Source organism: Hermetia illucens, chromosome 1 (assembly GCF_905115235.1).
Source record: "Hermetia illucens chromosome 1, iHerIll2.2.curated.20191125, whole genome shotgun sequence".
Taxonomy (NCBI): domain Eukaryota; kingdom Metazoa; phylum Arthropoda; class Insecta; order Diptera; family Stratiomyidae; genus Hermetia; species Hermetia illucens.
This window is the reverse complement of record NC_051849.1, coordinates 113,849,478-113,866,034: the sequence shown is the minus strand read 5'-3', so window position 1 is coordinate 113,866,034 and position 16,557 is coordinate 113,849,478. Positions and strand designations below refer to the sequence as shown.

Genomic DNA, 16,557 nt, shown 5'->3' with positions numbered 1-16,557 from the left:
TTCACTCCTTGGTGGAGTATAGGGCATCCATACAGTCAGATTGTGCTTCAGTTTCACTATCAACACACTTTACGCTGTGCAAGTGATAAATTCATAGTAGCGAGAAAAATACAAGACGAACCCAGACACCCATAACGACTGGGATACGAACCTAGAGCAGCGAGATTGGGAGGCTGGCGATCAATCCCTTCAACCATCGCGCCGTCATTGCCCTTGGTCTATATCTCAAGTGTTTCCAATTCCCTGTCGTAATTCTTAACGGAGATTCTCTGGAAGTTGCCGAGCAATCCGCGAGGAAGTTTCTAAACAGCAGGAAAATAAGAATGGTTTGATTACTTCTGCAAACTGCCGGGGACCTGACAAAAATCCGTAAATGCGGTGAGGCAGCCCATAAAGCGAACACCTGAAATGAAAAAGGAAAGCTGAGTCCTATGCAGGGACCGTGGCGCGACTGATGAGAGCGTTGTGCACACTGCGGGATCGGGGCGGTGTCCAGTTTTCAGAGAACAACTGGAAAAAGCTAGGACACGGTCAACATGATTCCTACAAATCAATATGCAACCACTCACGAGTTGCTAGCGCAGTTCGCTATGGAAACCAAAGCTGATTTAGTACTAGTTTTTTAGTGTCTATCTTACGCCGAATGAGATGATGCCGGACTTTCGTCGGAGGCTTGATGCTTTGGAGGACGCTATCTTAGGCACGGATGGGCGGATCTTGGTCGGGGGTGACTTCAATGCTAGGGCACTTGAATGGGGCATGCCTCACACAGATTCCAGAGGGAAACGAATTCTGGAAATGGCGGCGAGAACAGGACTGGTAGTTCTAAACACCGGATCCACTCCAACGTTCCGGCTCCCGGGCTACGAAGGAAACATCCAGACGTAACCTTCGCGTCGGAATCACTGGGTGTCGCTGGTGGACGGGTGGCGAGTTCTGGAAGACTTCTCGGCAAGTGACCCCCAATACATTGCTTTCGAAGTGGTGGACACAAACTCTCGGTGTGCGCCGCCCCAGCAATCTTTCTGTGCATGGAACGTCGTGAAATTGAACACCGGGAAGTTTGTCGAAACTCTGGGAACAGGTGGGGCCACACTGGAGGGTACTCATGGGGGCGGTGGCGCCGCAGCTGATACTGTCGTAAATTCAGTTATGAATCTGATAACGACGGTCTGCGGAGCCTCCATACCCAGGAAGACATCGATGCGCGCCAAACTGTCCATGTATTGGTAGACAGTGGAAATCGCAGAGCTCCAGAAGGAGTGTCACAGGCTCCGCCGCTTAACACAACGTCTAGGCGACCGGGAGGAGGCATGTACCATAATAACGGAGTACAAATGAGCCAAAAGGAGACTCCGCAACGCAATAAACTAAGAGCAAAGCTCGCTGCTGCCAAGATCTGGTCGACGAGGTGAATGGGGACCCGTGGGGACTCGATTACAAACTGGTAATCCGAAAAATCGGGGTTTCTGCGGAAACGCTGTTCACTTAAGGCCGAGCAGATGGACTGCATTGTAAGGGCGCTCTTCCCTACGCACCCCGTATGGGATGATGACGTCGGCGCGGAGAGCACAGAGGACTGTCCACTTTTCTCTATAAAAGAGTTGGAACAGGCAGTCCTCTCTATGAAAAACAAGAAGACGCCAGGACCCAATGGTATTCCAGCAGAGGTATACAAACTGGTATTCCAACACCGACCAGACCTACTGCTCGGCACATTCAACGCTTCCCTGAAAGAGAGCATTTGCCCTGCTCGTTGGAAGGTTGCGAGGCTTGCGCTGATCCATAAAGAGAAAGGCGACCCCGAATTGCCGTCTTCATACCGCCCACTATGTATGCTTCACACTGCTGGGACAGTGCTGGAAAAGCTCATCAGAAGTAGACTCGCTGAAGCGATACGCGCTGCCGGAGATTTATCTCACCAGCAGTTTGGTTTTAGAGCAGGGAGATCGACAATTGATGCTGTCATGCAAGTCGTGGACGCCGTTCGACGAGCAGAGGCACATAGCCGCCGAAATCGACGAGTGGTGCTCCTCGTAACACTTGACGTCAGAAATGCCTTTAATTCCGTAAGATGGAAAGACATTCTAGGCACACTAGACAATACTTTCAATGTGCCGAACTATCTCTTACGGATTTTTAGGGACTATCTGCGGAACCGCTCCCTGCTTCTATGAAACACTAGAGGGTCAAAAGTGGATGAAGGTCACGTCGGGGATAGCACAGGGATATATCCTAGGGCCGGATCTCTGGAACGCTACCTACGGACCTCTGGAACGCTACCTATGACAGTCTGCTTAAACTCGACATGCCAGAAGAGTCGCGCCTGGTCGGCTATGTAGATGATGTCGCAGCGCTTGTTGCTGGACGCACTGTCGAACAGGCGCAAAGCAGACTCGGCATATTGATGCGACGGGTAAGCGGATGGATGAGTACTCATGGTTTCAAGCTTGCACTGGAAAAAATCGAAGTAGTCATCCTGCCTAAAAAGAGAATTCCGACCCTGCGTCCCATATCGTTCGGCGAGTCGATAATCGAGTCAAAATCAGCGGTAAAGTACCTCGGGTTGACTCTTGACTCAAAGATGAGCTTTTCTGAGCAAATCAAAGCAGCAGCGAACAAGGCTGCGGCTGGAGTTTCGGCGTTAAGTAGGCTAATGGCAAACATTGGGGGTCCTACGTCTAGTAGGCGACGTCTCCTGATGAGTTCAACGCAGTCTGTCCTGCTCTACGGCGCAGGGGTATGGGCTGGCGCTCTTAACAAGGAGGTATATCGTAAACGCCTCGCGCAAGTACAGAGACGGGGAGCTTTACGGGTGGCGTCTGCGTACCGCACTGTCTGCAATGGAGTTGTGGACAACGCCCACCACAGGTGGGATGGGGTTCGTCAGAGGGGATCTCTCCAGACAACACTGTAGAAGAGATGCTGAGGACTGCTGACAGGTGGAGCCGTGTTGCCCATTACGTTCGGGCCCTTCTCGTTGCTAAGAAGATAGAACTCGACCGGTGGAGGAGCCGAATGGTAAGGAGTTCCTTGAACTGACAGTTCCCTTCCTCCTCTCCCCTCCGGTTGGTGAAAGGAATTTCCTAATTTGAAGGCGCCGCAAGGAGGGAGAGTTCGGGGACTAGCCCGAAGTAATGTGACAAACGGTTCCAGACTAGCTCTCTGACGATGGGGAGGTGTTTAGTTGGTAGTCCGACGACGTACCGAACCGAGAGTCCAACACTGTGTGCGTAAATGCATTCACGGATATTCTCTGAAGATTGGCCTATTAATCTGTCTAGCTGCTTTCGACAACGCACAGTCATTGGACCTACATGCAGACAGCCCATCCAGGAATTGTTGTCTATCGGACTCCCGACCCTCTAAAAGCGCCAGTTGCGGCATTTGCAGTAGGGGAAAGAAAGCGCACAGAATTACAATGGTATTGTTTATTTTATATATATCGTATACAGAATGGCTTTACATTTCACATTATACATTCTTTACTTCATCACTAAATCTGGGATCTGTACAATTATAATTAAACTTACGAATATAACTACGATTGTAATATACTATAATTGGGGAATCATTTACTAATTTTACTTATTCAGCTTTCAAATTTTCCAAATGGTTTGCTTAGTTGTTTTATTACGTCTTATAGAATAGTAAGTTGAATTTGCTTACAAGGATCATATATTGTTTTTACTAAAGTATGTCTGTGGCGCTATTATGTGTTTGTTACCTTGGAATGTGTAAGTACAATATATTTTAATGTTCCTAGCGGAGAATCATCTGGTAAATGCTGATTATAACACATTGAATTTTTCTGTTTTTTAAAAACGTTCGTATACTTATTTTAGTCTTTTTATTGTTAAATATTTTTCATTGGGAAGTTACTCCGTGTCGTGGCTTTATCCTATTTCTGCGCTAAGTTAACAAAATAAATAGAGAACTGATAGGGATTGCGAAGATACGTTTGATTGCACTGAACTCAACTCACAACGATTGTCAGAGTTGTTTCTTTCAAAATATAGGACTCCATTTTTCGGGAGTCAGTTTTCAGATAGTATAAAATTTGACTATTTACAATTTAATCATGTGTCAAAGGCTGACCACTATTAAAATTTATGAATATCGCTCTTTCATACCGGTTGGAATGGTGGCGCATAACTTCTCCTTAACTTATGGTAGTCCTTAATGATTTCTGGATGTTGGCAACCGCCGAAAACACCGTATTGCAGGTTGAAATTACGATAATTTTGAATTGTATGTAGCTTTATTTGTCATTTGTTTGGAGACCATTAATACAGACATTTTCTTTAAGAAAATTATCTATGGCAATTGCTTATATATGTAGATGAAAAGTTTAAACTTCTACAATTTATATTGAAGCAAATTGAAACTAGTGTAAATCACAAGAGATAACATAATTGTGGTTATTTATGTGATATTCATTCTCCACCTCAGAAACATGTATACTGGCTTTGAGGAGTAGCAATAAATGCATAAAATGTTTGGATTAATTCAGGTAATTTCTAGTTGGAAGACACCCAGAATGCAAATTTATACTTTAAAGTTTCCAAAAAAAAGTTATTTATTTCGTATACATTGCTGTGAAATTGATATCTCTGAAATCATTTGCACTATCTCGGGACGATTTTAGGATGTAAATTCTTCACAGAAAGCGCTTTTGAAATTCATCATCATCATCAACGGCGCAACAACCGGTGTCCGTTCTAGGTCTGGCTTAATAAAGAACTCCAAACATCCCGGTTTTGTGCGGAGGGACACTAATTCAGTATCCCTATTAACTGGCGCCCTGGCCTACTATATTGCACCATTTGAATTTGATCATATGAATTAAGTGACCTGCCCCTGACAACGGTCATGATTCCGTAGCTTATACAACAAACTAGGGATCTACTTTGTTATATAAGCTACGGAATCGTCCATTTTCCTGTATGGGACCGTAGATCGTAGCATCCTCCTCTTGAATGCAGTTAAGAGTTCCAAATTTTGCTTGCTAAGATTCAGAAACTCTGATGAATACATGGGAAGAAGCAATAGCTAGTTTTGCACAGTAGGAGCTTTGACCCTATGGCGAGACGTTCCGACTGGAAGCGTTTTCGTACGCTGAAATAGGCTCTATTGGCTGGCAACAATAGGTGGTGGTTTTCGAACCTAACATAAATAGGAGAAATTTTGAACGTTTGCTTTCAGTTGACTAGTGGTATTGGATACTGCGGTTGTTTTTGTTTATAGCGTTGACGTTCTCACCAAATACTTGGTCTTATCTTTATTAAAGAGCAGTTAAAGACCTGGATGACGGCAGTTTATACATCTCATGTTGTTCCTCCCATTACGTGAATATCGTGGGATTTGAAAAAGAAATTGTTCAGTGCTGTTTGCAGATTTTCCCACCGTGGTGTAATTACTTTGAGATTTGCTAACCAATCTATGCTGGCTTTGAAATGGGCATTAAACTTTTCCATAATTAAGGTCAGTCCTTCTGGCTGGCTTTCTACGGTTATTCAAATATCTTCACTGAAACTAAACATATCGTATTTTACAAAACACTTGATAAACGATTGTTAGCAGGTAGAATCCAGAACAGCTACATATATGTACTAAAAACCAGTTTCGATGCCCGCTTCCTCTGGAAATTCCAAAAGGATGGAGTGAGTTGTTCATATTTGCTAACATAATCGAAAATCCCCATCAAGTGCTTGGTTTATTTTTTGTTTCTGTCGGAGTAATGCTGTTTCCATACCGACCTCCATGAATATCCTGAATAAAAGGATGCTTCTTATGATCGAGTAGACACTGGGCGTTTTGAATTTCGAAAACGTAAATTAAAGATCCTAGCATATATAACCACGATGGAAAGTTTCCTGGCACTCGGATAACTCTCAATATACGGAGTTGTGATGTTCGTAGCTGTGCGCGTGCAAGTAGGAAGGGATTGAGGACGCATTCAGTTCGGAGGCTCGCCGCCGAAGCGCTGCTATACTATGTCCCCGCCAGACATCATCCTCTCCGTCATGACCCGACTGCAGCGCCTGGCAATTCGTCGCGTGGTGGTTATTTTGCTCTTGATGTTGTCCTTGCTGCTGCTGTGGCTGTTGCGAGTTCTAAAATGTTCAGAATGGAAAGGAGATTTGGTAAGGTTTGAATACTCGGCTAATGGGATATCGAAGATCCTTACCATTTGTTCAGAATTGACGTCATTCTGACTAGGATTCTGTTGGTTATTGGAAATTGGCGGCGTCACTGACGAGCATGAATTTATGTTTGGGGGTGTAGTGGTCGTTGGTGAACTACCTGTGCAGCCGACACCACTCACTGAATGCTGGTACATCATGGTATCCCCTGCAGAATAAAGGAATGACATTATAATACTATGCTGAGGTTATTAGCCCACATTTCATTTAAGAACGTTTTGATATTTGTTTCAACTATAGTAATGGAATTACAAGAGTTACAAGAAAGTATAAGGAAGTCAGTAATTGGTGAAAATTTTCTTGATAATTCTTCTACAAAGACTGGGCTTGCTATAGTAGGAAGGACTATATTTCGCCAATCAGGTTAAACTAATAGCAAAAGCTTAAGAAATTTTTGGTGAATCTAAGTAGGTAGTAGGAACTGTTGCCTAATATCGAATTTACTTAATCAACAATATAATGGCACTTGCATCGCAAATGAGAGTGTTTAGTTTCAGTTCCGTATCAGCTTTCTGAAGATTATAAAACCTGAAGAGTGAATCTTTTATGAAAATGTCAATCCTACAAACAGTTTCTAATCAACGAGAAAAACATTCAATGAGAAAGGCGTTGGTTCTCTGAAAACCCCATCACCATTTACTTTGATCTTTTGAGCATCATTTCTTTACCGTACAAAGGTCAGCCCTGAGGAGATGGGAGGATGGGGTAAGATTCTCCCCGAGCCCGGAGTAGAAATTCCTATGTAAAATAAAGGTAACACGAGACCCGAAAATTGTTTTTCAAGATTCTTAACTGGTTTGCTCATCATGCGCGACGAACAAATGTCCTTTGAGTCAATGAGGTTCGTATAATTCTCCGAATACGTATTTCGGTAGCCATTTACTGTCTTCTTCAGCAGAAGAATTTGTTTATTTTTTGGGCATTACCTGGGGAAAATAATTCGCCCGACCTGAACCGTTTGAAAATGGCTGGAGACACAATCGGAATTTTACGACTCTTCGATTCCGACTCTAAGTGTGTTAAAAAGCAATAATTATGCTATAGAAGACGTCATAGATATACTCTTTAAAAGCATAATAATAATAATAATCGTTGGCACAACAATCCATATTGGATCAGGACCTTGAAGTGTGTTAGAGCACTTCATTCAAGACCGTAACGGTACACTACAGAACAGTGTAGGAGGCAATGTGGTCAGCATTACGCTCGCCCGAGATTATTACCTTGATTTGACTCAGGTACTCATTCACAGCTGAGTCGACTGCTATCCGACGTCAAATCACGATACAAATCCCACTGCCGCCAGCGGGATTTGAACCGCGACCTTCCGTACGACAGCTTTGCGCTCTAACCACTCATCTATCCGGACACTCTCTAAAAGCCTGCCGGACAAAATTAGAGCGCCATTAAACCAAAGCGTGGACCTGCCAAATATTGATTTTTAGAAACAAACTTTTATGTATTTGTCTTGAAGAATCAAATAAGAAAAGTAAAAATAACAATTTGAATTGAAGAGACGGCAGGAGCACCTCAGCACGATTCTAAATCGTATTATAACCAGTGAAACTCTACTCCCTGCAGTTACGCACCGTTCCTCTAAGCAAAAGTGAAATCGTCTTGGCCATGAACACCCTCACTGAAAAATAAGCTGCGTGAATATACAACGAATGCTTTTGAGGGGACACTCGAGTTCAATTTATCCACGAAAAGTAAGGTCATCCAGATTACTTAATATGTCATGGAAGCAAGTGATACTACTATACCCAGAAGACGATTGGTACCCAATAAGCAACCAAACTATTGGTGGAGCGAAAACATTACAATGTTGTGAGGCGCATGCTTTTGAGCTATGGAAATTTTTCAGAGGATCAGCGCTAATTCACTCCCACAACTCCCCAGAAAAATTGAGCGGATGCATATAGGCAATTCCAAGCTATCCAAGAGATCTAATAGATGGCAACCGTGTGGTGATCGGCGATAGTAAAACCTCAGGTTCGAATGGCATTCCCAAAAAACTTCGAAGCTTTCATTTAATGCCATATTGCTAAGTCATCGGTCACATTCACACCACACACCGTGAAGCCTGACTAACCGCGGAAATTTAGGAGGCTTAACGAATAACATAAGGAGCTGAGAACTTGAATGGACGCTTCTAGTGGGTGCAAGAGCAATGCGCTAGATCGTTGAGTGAAATGACCAGTCTGTTCTTCACACCCCGCTTTCTTCTTTTCATTGCACTAGAGTTGGTTGGTCCATTACCTTCTTGAAAGAGCCCAAACTACTAATTTCAAAGTAAACTAATGCTTCCTCGAAATGAATTTATACTTTTTACTACATTTCTCAAGCGATTTAGTCCTCCTACCAAGGAATGCAATTCCTTGTGGAATGTGCGGCTGTGGCTTTAAATTGAAATTTCAGCAAAATAAAGTTACTATTGCTAAACAGGTGTTTTGTCAGTAACATCATGCCAGACATTATCGGCATGCACAGGCGTGGCATTTCATAATTTTGATGGAGCAACTAATGATAGGCATTTTTGTCTAGGTAAATTTATTTCGTATTTGGTTAATTTTTAAATAAAACACGTCGGAATACGCATCGGACGTTTCAGATATAAGAGTTGTGTGTTCATCTTGTGTGAGAAACTATTTTTACACGTTTTTCCGCTCGTGGACAGATAAGAATTCAAAATAATCCTTGATATGCCTCGTTCATATTGTGGTGCACTTGAATCTTAGATCTTAGATTGCGATAATTTCACGTGAAATATACAATTTTCAACTTCTATAACTTTGTTAATAATATTTGCATCTCCTTCAAACTTTCCATTCCATTTCATTGTGTATTATATTATTACTTATATGGTAATAAATTTTTTACCCTTAGGACAAACTTAAGGGAATTTCGGGTAAATTTATAAAATATATACTATTTTTAACGTTAATTGAGCAGATATCGGGATGGGGTATACTTTGAGGCCTAGATTTTGTATAGACGCACCATTGTGATATTTTTTTTTTCAGATTTTTCGGTTGAATAGGTTCTGAGAACGAGACTTGTTACACTTTCCCTGGGCACATATTCTGAATCCTCGCTCACCCATGTTTCACTCTATATCAGAAATATCAGCTTCGAAAGTACTAATCGAGCCCTTTCTTTTGAAACCCCACATGACCATATTCTGTCTATGGATAATAGGGAATGACGATAACTAAATGACAAAAGACAGCAATCGCTGTTACCTGAGCAGTCCATTACAAAGATCTTTACGTTAAACTGGACATTCGGGATGGTAATGAACATCTGTATCGACTTGTCAAAAGCCAACACAGGATATCGTATACTTCGGTTACGTTAACGACAACAGCACTTTCCTTACTGATCAATGAGTCACGACGGATAGATGCCGATGATATTCCAAGCAGATACCAATTTCACCTGTCGAGGAAGCAATCAAACGAATAAAATCAGGGAAAAAAACGAGACGCCAGTTCTCGCATGTGAGTTCTGAATAGCGAAAATCTGAGAGCCAACGTTGAAGTCGAGCGAGTTCTTCAATCTGGTTATTGAGCAGGTTAGAACATCATCTGACGACAAGAAAGCACCACCGTTCCAATATGGAGAAAGAAAGGTAGTCCAGCAGAATGTTCACATTGTCGTCCGATCCGGTTACTCTCCAATACAATGATGATTTTTGAACGCATTTTTGACAACCGTATTCACGATATCGTTCATATAACTGTAAATTAAGCGAGGGTTTTTCAAGAACTGCGGAATTACATGCTGAGCGGTTAGTCATGGAGATTTACCGTGAGAAGCATCGCTTTCTTTACATTGAATTTCTAGATCTAGAGAAGGTGTTTGATCGTGTGTCACACAAACTCGTCTGGTATGCCCTATGGCGCTGTGTCAATTTGCTCTACCATGATCCGAAATGTAAAGTTCGAAGTTTGACGGGTATATTAAAACCTCTTCGTGTCTCTGTCCATGTTCATCAAAGAAGCACCCTCCCACCACTCCTCTTTGTTCTTGTTATGGACACACAGTTTTTGTCGACCGATACTAATGAAATAGGGACATTCACCGGTAGTAGCAGTGACCTGCCCAAAACTGAGCGATTTAGATATCGCAGGTCAATCAATGGCGAACTGCGTTATGAAATTATTTTACGCATCAACACAACTTAGATGAAGTAGCGTTACACAACTGGCGCTTTTTGTGATCACGTGTATCAGCGAACGCCTCAAATCCAAAATTTATCGCAGTGTCGTCCGCTTTCTATGTTCCTGAGTGTTGGCCGACCAGAAAATACAATGAAGGGCACCTCAAGGTATTGAAGGCGAAAATCTTGCGTTGGACCAGTCGCATAGCGCATCATGATTGCATTCGAAATGAGGGCAGTGAAAGAAGAGTGCGAGCTTTTCGGAAAATCGTGGTGAGACCTGAAGCACATTGCCAGGAAACGGCGGCAATGGCGCCTAGGTTTAGCTAATACACTGTGCCCCACACAGAATTTATGCCAGCCATTCATATAATTAATGCCATTGTTCATGTAGCCATTATTTAATCCGACCACAAATTATCGGTTTGGATAATTACTTGGCTTGAAAAAGTACTAATGGCAAAAGGATTGGATTGGTTGAAAAATCAAACATGGTTGACATTAGTTAGAGATGTCTAACTCATGAGTGAGCCAACTCAAACCGTGCCACTCAGTCCATTAATGTGAAGGATGGGACTCATCATAAGAGAAGCGAAAAAAATCAGGACTGTACGAATATATCACACAAACTCAAGGACACTTTAAGTACGATACACATCCAATTCAGTGATATGTGCAAGATGCGATTCGATTCAAACATCAGGTGGTAAGTTGATTAGGTGCCCTGTTGATGCGATATACTGTAGTGCATAGTGTTACCGAGTGTATTCTGTATTATACATTCAGCAAATATAAAATATTGTATGTATGGATGTCTACAGTACGATCTTGTATCTTATGCTTTGGTTTATTCAAACGATCAATCAAATAATGCCTTTTTAAAGTACCTACCTATGCATATATATTGCAATAATTAGCTATTTTTGTAATGTTTTTTGTTAGAAACGTATCTTTCTTTGATAGTAAAACAAAACATTTGATTGTGAACTTAGTTTAGATGTGTATTATTGTTATAAGCTGCTTTTTAATTTAACATAATGGACATAATGGAAGATGCTGCTACCAGTGTAAGGAATTAATCATGAATGAAATTTTTCGTTAGTGTTGTCTCTTCCCTAGAAACAATCTATTCCGGTGATTGGCAGGAAAAAACAGTCTGCCGTTATGTGTAGTGTTTGTGCTTACGAACTTAGCCTTTAGGGTGATTAACGTGCGGTTTTCTATTAGATAATGTATTGCTATGTGCTAGCGCAATAAAAGCAACCATGAATATGGATTTGTATCCGCATCACATATGTATTTGTTTTCTGACCTTGAAACAGTAGTTGCCCGAACAATTAATTAACAAGAAAACATCAAGTTAAAACCAGATTCTGAACCATTAATTTAAAAAAAATATACTCTAGAAGATGCATTAAGCGTTTTCGTGTACTATGGCATGGCAGCAACATGTCTAATTTGAAATATAAACAAAAATGGAAAAAATCGTGAGCTTATGATTTTTGAATGTTCGAAAAAATGACTGCACCTTTTCACGAATTTCCTAACAAAAGAAAAAATGCCGTGTTTGATTGTTATTTTTCAAGTAAGAAAAAATTGACATGAGCCACATTTTTTCCGTTGCTTATAGGTAAATAAGTCTATTTATTTTGTCCCGCGAACGAAGGAGCTATCCAGATGAATGCAAACATAAGCTGGTATGTAATTTTCCACCTTTGGGGCTCAGTTGAAGTTAAGTTTTGATGTCTAAAGTAATTATAAGTTCACAATTCAATAAGAGAAACCCAATGAAGATTTCTGCATGAATAAGCTCCCAAATTGGGTTATTCAGGAAATGTAGTTACTCCTTTGAGGTACTTTCTGAATTTCATTATTTAACGGGACAGCAGAACTGACATTTAATTTCAAAAAAAACTTCGTCAATTTACTCTTTGCTGTTTGCCCCAGGAATCAGACATTTATTTGCAAAGACCACTATCCCAGTTATTAGTTGTACTTTGGCATACCGTATCGGTACAATGATACATATTTGCATTGCAGAAAACTGTGAGTGAATTTAATGTTCTATCAATTCCACAAGTAATAGTACATATTTGTTGCAGGTATCATTTCAATGGGGGAAATCGTAGTTCGGTTGATCTAGGAGTTAGGCTAAGATTTTCATGTTCCCACGACTCTATTTGTATCCTAATAAACACCAACAGAGATAGTAATCAGACATGGAATCAACGAAGGCAGCTTCTAAGCTCGCTGCGATTTTGTTTGGCATTGAATTTGTTGATCCATCTCTTTCCTAAAAGCAAATACAAATACCAAGTCAAACAATATGAAATATGAGTCATTTAATGAATTTTGAAGGCACTTTAGTCCAGAGAATCGATATCATGGAGAACACATCAAAGATTTTCTTTTGCTAGACATTGATATGGAAGCCTCCAACAAATGCTTAACTAATTGCGCACGGTTTTACGAAACAGAAGCGCTGCCTATTTCAATTCAGGGTACGTAGTTCGCTACAAAAAATTACAGAAAGCGTAGTCTTCATAGTTACTTCAATTATCAACTTCAGTTGTAGGTTATGTAATTGTAAAGCGGACTATCCAACGCGTGCAAGTACTGCGAGATTCTCATCAAACCTTGCGTTGAAGTACAACTGAGTGGGAAATTATTATACCGACCCGATAAGTACACTCCGGGTTAAACTGCTATGGAACTACAATATTGTCACCGAAAAATCGGAACTACGGCCCCTAGGCGGTAGACATGAAGCAGACATGGAGGCTAAAAAAGATCCATGTACTAAGCACTGAAGGCGGTGGATCTAAGTGCTACAGTATACATCCAGATGCAAACAGAATAGTTCTGTCTGGTGACATCTTGGCTTAGAGCGCACTATTTTCAATTTGGTCGAAATGAAGGTAGCAGGGAAGTGACACTATGTACTGACTGGTTGAAAAGTACCTTGACAATAACTTCAGCAGGAATGGGGATTCCACTATTGGCTGAGTTTAAGCGAAGTAAACCGGTTTAATTCCGATTAGTGCTACTTTCCTCTCATGTCTAATCATATTATTAGTTTGTGGATAGATGCTAGCGATTTGCGGAGACTGAGGAAACTGTCTTGCCTCATGGACGAAGTTTACCTAATAAAATCCACCAGAGTACATAGGTGAACGCAGGAAGACATTAAAAGGGCTTCATCTCTATCATAAATCGATTGTCGGCCACGTCCCATAAGACATGGTAGAGTACGGAAACGAAAATAAGATCAATGAATGTAAGAGCTGCTGGTGGAGGTGAAAGAGGTGTGCTATAACATTGGTCAAGCAAGCAGAAGTTTTCAGAAACATGAATTTCCTTTCTCACTACTATTTTTTTTCTCGGAAACGGTTACTCCCATTGATACGAAATTTAGTGGAAAGGTGGTAATTGTGAATCACCAAGCATGCACTGAGTAATACTACGTTGATCTTAAGGGTAGTGTACAATTTTTTTTCGCCGAATATACGTGGTGTATCAAATGAAGATTTTAGCACTTTCCAAAGCTATCTTCAGTTCTGACGATTGACGCAAAAGCGGAGAAGTGCGGGGGATGAAAAGTGATCATTTCTTTCACGGACCCCCATTCTCGGAAGAAAGATATGAAAAAAATCACCAGGCTGCCACTGTACCTTCGATGCAGATATCTCTTTTAGTAAAGTTGATAATAATATTTTACTGTATTTTTTTCATCATATCATGAAATTTTGCCGTACTCGTAATGAATGAGTGAGCAACTACCCCATAGTGCGTATAACGCACATATCTGTGTGTGTGTTGATTAGAAGGCGAATATGGCATTTATATATGGAGCGGATTAGACAGCCATGGCCAAAAGTATTAGGCACCCCTAGAAACTGTTGATACATTGAACAGTACAAATTACTCTTACAAACGCTTTGGATACAACCTAGGCCGATACCGTTACATGTAAAATACGACAACATGAAACTTTATATATTGATTAGTGCAACATCTGAAAAAGTGAAGCTACCAAACACATGTTTTGAGTTTTTTCTTAATGATGTGTTATCAGTTTGTATTTGCTATTAGTTAGTGCAAGCGCATAGCTTTTTGTTGTTTCTTTGGTTAAGTTCGCTTGTTGTGTTTCCGAAAATAGTAAAATGAGTGAGCTTTCAACAGCAAAATGAATAAAAAACAATTTTTTAGAGAGAAATGAAGTCTCACGTTCAAATGTTAAAGTTAGTGAAGTGTTCACGGCGAGCGGTTGAGTCTGCTAAGGTTGAATGGGACAGGCTGCTACGCTAATAGATCAAAAGCGGTAGAAAACTGAGTCATGCCAGAACGGGAAACTTTCGTGAATCTGTTAAGGATCTTAAAGAAATTGTCTGAGCTTGCTAAGGATCGGCGGAAAAAAAATAGAAAGGATTATTGTTCGTACTGCAAGAAAGAGACTTGCGAAAGTGGATCTCAATGGTTATATAGCCGGAAAGAAACCGTGGCTTTTGGAGGAGGACAAAAAAGAATCGCTTGGAATGGGCTTGATGACGTCAACATCGGGAAATTCGATGAATTGAACTTGCGAGTAAGTTTGCATACGAGCGTTTATACAATATTTTTTTGTTTTTTCGCAGGCATAAAAAACGTCGATTATGACCTTCCTGAGACGTCGTCTTGCTGAAGAATATTATCTGGATTGTGAGGCGGTCACTGTTATGTACGGAGGAATCAATTTTATGGTGTTAAAATGTAGTGGCATGTAGGAGATGGTCTTTTGTGAAGGTCGGATAAACAGTGGCAAGCATATAAATGGCTTGATGTCTCCATTAACGCACATTTTCAGTGACACCGACTTGAATGGTATTAAATTCCAGCAAGTTAACTCACCCTATTACAAATCAGCTGGTCTAGAAAGAATAGCATTGTGTTGTTAGATTGGCCGGCCCAGTCCCAGATGTGAACCCTATCGAAAATTTTTGCGGCAGCTTAAACCACAAAGTAAGCATAGCATTGTTTAGCTTCTCCCCCATCATACACACACACACACACACATAGCATTACATCCAACGTTTTAATCCACGAATGGAACGCCACATGCGCTTAGCAATTTCGGAACCTACTAAAGGAGTATAACGTAAATGATGACCAACAAAATATTAATATTATATGAATTATACAACGCAATTTATTAAATCACTAAAAGAATTTCATTTTTAACTCTAAAAAAGAAAAAGACTATTATTTATGGCCAAGGCTGTAAGTGCGTTCTTGGATATGCCATGGAATGCAACCCACTTTTTCTGCAAAGTCAATGAGTAGGTCGTTCTAGAACTACATCGTGCAGGACAGTTGAAGAGGAACATAAACTTCTCGGGAAGTCTAAGGAAAATTAAAAGCGCGACGTTGATGACGTTTACTTTTCATATGGTTTTAGAGCGTTATTTGAAGGTTGCAGAATTCATCAGAACTATTCAAATTCTCTAATTAGTCAACTTAGTCTTATGTTTTACTCTGTTAGAATTCTACTTTTGCCGGATTTTATAAATGTGAAATTTTGAGCTGTTTAACTAAGGTCGAACAATCGGTTTTTCGTCATATCATGTCAAATTAAGAATTCGTTCATTATCAAAAATAGAAGAGTGTGAATACTTTTGAAGAAAATGCACAAGAATTTCAATAATATAATATAGGTTGCATGAAATAATCGACGAAACTGAGTTGTTTGATAAGAAAACTTTGTAATGCGTATCTGAAAGCTGAATGAATCCGCGTAGACATTGATATGCGCAATATATATTCCATTATACATTTTCTCATTGAAAAGGAATATGTAAATTGGATTATTATGTTAAATGTTTATTGTAAGTGGTCAGCACTAAAAGTTTTACAATGTATTAAAAAAATCTCTGGAGAAATGAATTTACTTAATTAATTAGTTGAAATCTCACCCAAAGCATTCAATCCATAATGTTGGTAACTGCCAGCACCCATAGCAGAACTAATGTTAATACTCGAATTAAGACCACTATTTAACGTAGATGAGAGTGTAGACGATTGGTTAAGTTGGCCAAAACCTTCAATAAGTAGTACAGACGAAGATAAAACGTTAGTAGATGTTAACCATGCAATTTTCACAACAAAGTTATATATCATAGCTAAGAGCAAAGTAGCATCACATATTCTATGTAC

At 40.5% G+C, this 16,557-nt stretch overlaps 1 protein-coding gene and 1 long non-coding RNA gene across 5 annotated transcripts in view; one reads left to right on the top strand and one right to left on the bottom strand.

Moving 5' to 3' along the window:
* Positions 1 to 3,034: 3,034 nt before the first annotated feature.
* The window catches only part of LOC119646912 (homeobox protein orthopedia), a 108,257-nt gene continuing 94,734 nt past the window's right edge, over positions 3,035 to 16,557 (bottom strand). For 3 of the 4 annotated variants that reach the window (XM_038047585.1, XM_038047583.1, XM_038047584.1), the window contains 3 exons: positions 16,317 to 16,442; positions 6,191 to 6,354; positions 3,035 to 6,116 (listed from right to left, as the gene is read on the bottom strand). In XM_038047585.1, coding sequence (XP_037903513.1) covers positions 5,895 to 6,116; positions 6,191 to 6,354; positions 16,317 to 16,442 — 512 coding nt within the window. In that variant the 3' untranslated portion in view covers positions 3,035 to 5,894. The remainder of the gene's footprint in view (positions 6,117 to 6,190; positions 6,355 to 16,316; positions 16,443 to 16,557) is intronic. The other variant, XM_038047586.1, reaches the window with a different exon arrangement.
* On the top strand, positions 12,105 to 12,734 carry LOC119646913. The gene is made up of 3 exons (XR_005248785.1): positions 12,105 to 12,221; positions 12,316 to 12,414; positions 12,471 to 12,734. It is a non-coding gene; the product is annotated as an uncharacterized LOC119646913 (long non-coding RNA).